General features: G+C 40.6%; 1 protein-coding gene across 1 annotated transcript in view; it reads right to left on the bottom strand.

Moving 5' to 3' along the window:
* Window positions 1-2,331: 2,331 nt before the first annotated feature.
* LOC119652951 overlaps window positions 2,332-6,614 on the bottom strand; it is a 79,792-nt gene continuing 75,509 nt past the window's right edge. Inside the window, exons 4-7 of the mRNA XM_038057344.1 lie at window positions 6,412-6,492; window positions 6,155-6,355; window positions 3,985-6,093; window positions 2,332-3,914 (exon numbers count right to left, since the gene is read on the bottom strand). Of these exons, the coding sequence (XP_037913272.1) occupies window positions 2,749-3,914; window positions 3,985-6,093; window positions 6,155-6,355; window positions 6,412-6,492 (3,557 nt within the window). The 3' untranslated portion in view covers window positions 2,332-2,748. The remainder of the gene's footprint in view (window positions 3,915-3,984; window positions 6,094-6,154; window positions 6,356-6,411; window positions 6,493-6,614) is intronic.

Here is a 6,614-nt window from a genome sequence, read left to right as displayed (position 1 = left end):
GTTTTACCATCCCTATGCTATCATGGGCGGCCTTAAAGTTGATGAAAAAATGGTGCAACTGATATCCATATTCGAAGAGTTTTTCCATCGCTTGCCGTACAAAGAAAATCTGATCTTTCCCTGGAGTGAAGCGTGTTTGCTATGGGTCAATGAAGTTCTGGGCGTATGGGGCTATCCGACCTAGCATGATAACGGAGAATATCTTATAGATGATACTCAGCAACGTGATACTTCTATAATTGCTGCTCTGTGTGATATCTAACTTTTTATGTATGAGACAGATAATGCCTCTTTGCCAGTCGTCAGGCATTGATTCGCTGTCCCACACCACAATTTAAGTTGATGAACCACTTGGTGTAATTGGTCGCCTCCATATTTAACCAATTCGGATTTAATTTCATCGGCTCCTGGCTACTTATGGTTTTTAGGCAGATGAATTATATAGACTGTTTCTTCTATACTTGGTGGTGTCAGTATTTGTCCGTCGATAGTTGACGGAACCTCCAACTCGCCGATATTTTGGTTGTTCAGTAGTTCATCAAAGTACTCAACCCATCGCTCCAATATCCCCATTCTGTCGGAAATTAGATTTCCCTCTGTGTCTCGTCAGGATAAACATCGAGGTGTGTAAGGCTTCATCCTGCTGACTTGTTGGTAAAACTTGCGCGCCTGGCGCGTTGGTCCCTGTACTTTTCGAGTTCACAGACCTGTTGGTTCTTCCAGGCTTTCTTTTTTCATCTGTGAGGTGTCGCGGAGGCAACACTATTCAGCACTAAAAAAAATGTTTTCTTTTTTCATCATAAAATAAGCCGGAAAAACGACACACACATTCGACGAAATCTCACCTGATTATCAGAGATGATTCTGGATGGTGTTATTATTCGAGCTCAGTGGCCCCCTATGTGTTGACATTCATCAAGGCTACGGTTATTGTGGCATCCATTTCACTCCTATAGGTGTTGCTGAGAGCTGTGTTATAGATGGCTTCAGTGTTAATTCTCACCTGATTGTTAGAGGGGATTCTGGGCGGTGTTGTTATTCGCGCTCGGAGCACCATGCCAACGAAATAGTGATCCAAGTCTATATTGGCCCCCTATATGTTCTGACATTCATCAATAATGAGAGGTCGCAGCGTTCGATCAACACGTAGTCAATTTGGTTGAAAGTGGTCCCGTCTGGAGAGGCCCACGTTTGTGAATTGCTTTCCGCGCACGTACTTCCAACCACCATTCCTTGTGACACTGCTAATTGAATAATCCGCAGCCTGTTATCATTGGTATCATTATGTAAGCTATGGGAGTCAACGTATCGCCTGAATACGGGCTCTGTCCTTACTTGGCTGTTAAAATCCCCAAGTATAATTTTGATATCATATTTGGGACAGGCTTTGAGAGTTGGTTCCACGGCCTCGTTTTTGTTATCCTTCTCCGGCTCTGCAGTATCCTCTGTAGGGGCCGTGAACCTTTATGAGACTTATATATCGAAATTTGCCTCGCAAGCGCTGAGTGCATAGCCGTTCGCTTATGTTTTCAAAGCCCTGTCTTACGCATCTCCTACAACACTGTCAAATCAACTCTATATTGAGACAACATTCGGCTAGCTGCATGGCAGCTCCATCTCTATACCGGGAGCGCACGTTCCATGAGAAAATGCGCAAATCTTTACTCAGTTGACTTTGCCGGGTTCGTCGTTGTAAAGTTCATCCTGTCCGACGCTCCTGTTATCGCTTCGTAATTTTGGTTTTCCGTGTAGGATGGTCAGCCCTACCCATCCTCTAACCTGGAGGACCAGTTGGTACAATTTGTCACATTTTTAGGCGCAGGAGACTCGCCTTCATCTTCTCCGTCTGCAGCTTTTCCTTAAGAAAGAACTTCCAGCAGCCACGACGCGAAGGTGAAGATAGGGTTTGGTAGTAGAGTTGTTGGTGTTGGTTCAGCAGGCATTTCCCAGGTTTTATGCTCCATCATGGGTACCAATCCACGTTTCGCCCTGGGTCCTATATTACCCTTTGACTAGCCCGTGAACAACCTTATCGGAGAAAACTCTGAAGCCCTATAACAAGCAATACGATAAAAATTCATATAAGGTGCGGCTCCTGAAATATATCCTATCAAGGCACCTTAACCTTTCTTAAACTGTTTTATCGGTAATTCGCAAATTGGAGCTGTCATTAGCAAACAGATAATGTCCTAAACAAAAGGGGCCCCCGTTTTATCACTCTATGTCAGTTACTGAACGTTATATCGCCTGTGCAACAATCTCTAGGTAATGTAAGGGATGAGGGGATTTTATTTACAGAAAAAATCCATGAAAAGAGTTATTTAACGTTGCTTTGCTTTTTCTTTCTTTAAAAGAGAAACTTGCATTACATAATTCCGTACAAAAAGTGGAAAATCATGATACTTTGTTGTAATTCTAATAGTTAAAATATGCAACTAAATGGAAAATCATATTCAATTCATTTGCAACTAAAACTAAACTTATCAATCTACTTATTCTAGAGATACAATAATTGAGATATTTGTTAAATAAAATATACAGTAAAATATATAACTTTGGAAGATCTAAAACTAAAGACAGTTTTCGTTAACAAATGGAGTAAAATAGGCGTCCGTCATGGGGAAATTTTCATTAGACTTTCTCAATAACGAAAAGTTCTTTCATTAGACCTTCCCCATAACGAAAGGACAAAATAATTTTAGCTCCATCTTTCTGATTCAACATTTTCTCGATTTCAAATTGTTCCTTTCAACAACTAAGTGGTGTACAGTTTACACCGACCTCCGTACATTTACATTCTAAACATGGTCCAGAGAGCTCTGAAATTATCCTGCCAACTCGGTACATTCTTCCATAGATATTGCATCCTGCTAATTTTAGTATTCCTGCTGGATCATTTATACTATTCGAAGCATCAGGTTTGGTGAAAACTTGCGCCCCTCCTCCGGATTGATGTTGTTTCAGTTTGTTAATGTCAACCGGATTGACGACGTATGAGTCCGTTTGAGCTATGGTCGGGTCATTGGAAATCACCTTATATCCTTCGACATTGAAATGCGTTTTCATCTCCGTGTCGCCTGGCGAAGGGAGCATGAGATCCAAATCGGAATTCATAGGGTTATAGTGATACTCTTTAGGAGGTTTCACTGGAAAACTAGGCTTGATAAAAGGTAGTTTGTTAAAGGGCTCAGCAAGGAAGGCAGGCATATCATTTGCTGGAACATCTTCAGGTTTTTTGGCTTCAGTAGAAGTTTCGACTTTGGAGTGAACTTTGTAACTTTCACTGTCTTTAGGTTCATAGCCAGTGAATAAGGCGTCTTTTAAGATACTCAAATCTTCAACTGAATCACTGCTGTCTAGATCTCCATGAGTAGATCCTGGACTGTATGTTTTTATGAGCTCATATTTGGTATTGGCCGGAGGGAGGGTTCTGAATGGTGGAATCGTTATTCCTTCATATGACATGTTCTTTCCCTCATCTTTGAAAAACAAATCTAGAACACTATCCAAGCCTGCAACAAAGCTGTAGTTGTTTTCTGTGGTGTTTAATTTCGTCTTGGTATTGCTCATTACAGGAGAAAATGGTGGAATGGGATTAGTTGCGTTGCTTTGCATGACAGCCGGGTGAACAGTGCTTGTTGAAATATTCACGTTGCTAAGTTCATAGAAATTCACCATGAAATTCGAATCATTGACAAGGTCATCCTTTGCATCTTTGTATTCAGATGTGAAATTGTACGTGGCATCAGTTGTTATCGAGATGATTTCCTTTTCAAAATCTGCGTCATCTTCACTTTCTTTGGATGCTTGAGGGCCGTTGGCTAACAATTTCTCCTTATCGACTATGAGCGATGATAGATCAGGTGGTGGCTCAGTTTTGATGACGTCTTTGAAGGGATCCGGGGTAGTGATTGCTGGATAAAAATAAAACAAACATATTAAGCAATAGAAATATTTCTTTAATTCATTTTCAAAATTACTCACCAGTTTTAGATACATTCACAGTCGTCAGAACATTCGGTGCAGATGTGGTCAAATCAATCAAAAACTTGGTAGTATGGAAAGTATCATAATAAAACTGCTCGGGCATTGGATCCTTCGGAACGAATCCGCCTTCAGTTTTAGCTGGCGGAGAAAATCTGTTTACTGTTGGCGGAGCTTCAGTTTTCATAAAATCGTATGGTTCAGCTGCAACAGGACTTTCGAACTTGTTTTTCATCTCTTCCAAAGAAGTATCAGAATATTCAAAACTACTAAATTCATACTTGTGTCGATCACTGGAATTTTCATCGTAAGGTTCCGTAATAGAAGGATACGATACTGTGTGATCATATCCAACATCATAATCAATTTTGGCAATTGAATTTTTAGGGCCTGTTCCTGCTGGATGACCCCAGTTGTCATGTTTTTCAGTAATTGAAGGATATCCTGGAGTTGGTTTGAGTTTGCCATAGTAATCGTAGTTCATTTGCTTCCTGTCATTTTTCACTGCGTCTGTGGGCAGGAATGGAATGATTTTTAGGTTGGGCAAACTGGGAGGCAATGTTGGTTCGCTGTAATCGAAATTGTAGTCTGCTTCAAGTATGGACGGGTTTGTTTTAATAATAACAGTCCTTTCTGTTGGCATGGGGGTTAATATGTTGATGGAAGGTGGAGACACAGGAATTGGTTTTTCCGTTGTAACTTCCATTACAGGCGGGGAAACTGTTATCGAAGATTCTGTCGAAGACGTAGATTTTCCGTTGGGGGTAGATTCAGAAATTGCATCCACATTTTCATCATTTGCATCGTTATTTGTTTTATTCACGATACCGACAGAAACGGTTTTATTATTTGTTGGTTCGAGAATTTTGGTCAAGCCATTAAACAACGCTGAAAAGAAATCGCCACCATTGGTTTCAGTTGTTTGATCTTTATGATCATTGTTTAGAGCAGATGTGCTCGGAGGCAATTCTGTATTCATCTCTTCTTCAGTTGCGTTACCTATACTTGGCAGTGTACTTGCGCGAATATCTAATCCATTGTTCTTACTTTCTACTTCAGTACTTGCGATAACCTCAGTGGACGTATGTTGTTCATCCTGTTGAATGGAGCTAGCTTCTGTTGTATTTGGTTCGGTAGTAGTTACAATCTGCTCTTCTTCGTGAACATCGTTATCTTCCTCGTCCACAAACTCTGTACTATCTTCTTCTTCTGCAGTTGTGCTGTATAGATATTCATCAGATTCTTCATTTGCATACTCAATGGTACTAGGCGGGTTGTCTGTAGTTGGATCATCATCAGTGATGCTCATAATCGATACCGTCACTTTATCCTCGTCCACGAGATCATCTTCAGTAACTTCCATTTTGGTCCCCCCCTCCACCTTTTGCTCTTCTGTGTTGTTGCCGGTATCCTTATTAGTGATGACTTCTGGGTTGTTAACTTGTTTTTCCAGCAGGTTGTCACCGCTTTTGTCATTGCCCGTATCGGTGACTTCCGTGCTATTAACTTCTTCTCCATCAGCGTTACCTTCCTCATCATAGTCCTCTGTAGAATTACTTTTCTCGCTATCTTTCTCCTTGGTCTTACCTAACAAAATATCGAACAACCCCAAATCTTCATCTTCCTCCTGATCCAATTTATCTAACAAAGCAGTTTCCGTCGTACTAGTCGAGGTGCTAGTTGTTGTATCATTTATAATATTCAGTTGTTTCAGCACATCCGCGACCGTACTCTCACTGTTATCTATGTACTCCAGGCCCTCTCGAATGGCATCGAAAAACGTTTTCTCGGTACTAGTTTTAATACCATTACTGCTAAAAGCTACAGTTGTTGGAGAAACATCGGTTGTACTAGCGTTGTTCTCCGGGCCAAACAATAAGGAAAACAGATCAAACTGCCTTCCTGGCTCTCTAGTATTATTACAATCATAGCTTGAAGGACAACATTGACCCTTCGGAACTACAGGTATGCAATTTTTTAGAGGGGGTGCGCACTTTTTCGGTGCACATTTTCTTGATCCTCTTATACAGAAGCATATGTCACAATGCCTTTCGGGATCCGTAGGCAGTTTTTGCCCTTCGTGATAGAACGTCGAATTGATAATACACCCTAAATGTAAACCAAAAATAGGTATAATCCTCATCATTGACCTAAAACTTAGTTATCATACCTCGGTTTCTTTGAGTTCGTCCAATAACCCTCAAATAATGTTTATTACCACTTCTAATTTGAAAACGGGAAGCTTTGACAATACCGGAATTTCTGGAGGAACAATCATAGCGCACTGGACAACAAGTTGAATCAACGAAAATCGGTTTGCAGCCGTCCATATTTAACATACATTTTGGTTTGACACATTTTTGGATGCCTCCTGAAAATATAATCAATTTTTAGGGTGGGTGATGCCTCTAAGAATAAAGTCCTTACCAATACAGTAACAATACGAACAAAGGCTAGATGAACCCATCGCTGAGCCGGATTTGTATACTGTGCCATTCACGATACAAACTGAAACAAATAAAAAAGTTATTGCTGAATACTAAATATCTGTACGTAATAAACAGCCCTTTGAGCGGAGCTTTAGGAATATACTCTGGTTGTCTTAAAAGACAAGTCAGGGGGATGCTCCT

This window comes from Hermetia illucens, chromosome 3, assembly GCF_905115235.1.
Source record: "Hermetia illucens chromosome 3, iHerIll2.2.curated.20191125, whole genome shotgun sequence".
NCBI lineage: Eukaryota > Metazoa > Arthropoda > Insecta > Diptera > Stratiomyidae > Hermetia > Hermetia illucens.
Note: the sequence above shows the minus strand (reverse complement) of the source record. Positions and strands in the feature narration are given on the sequence as shown.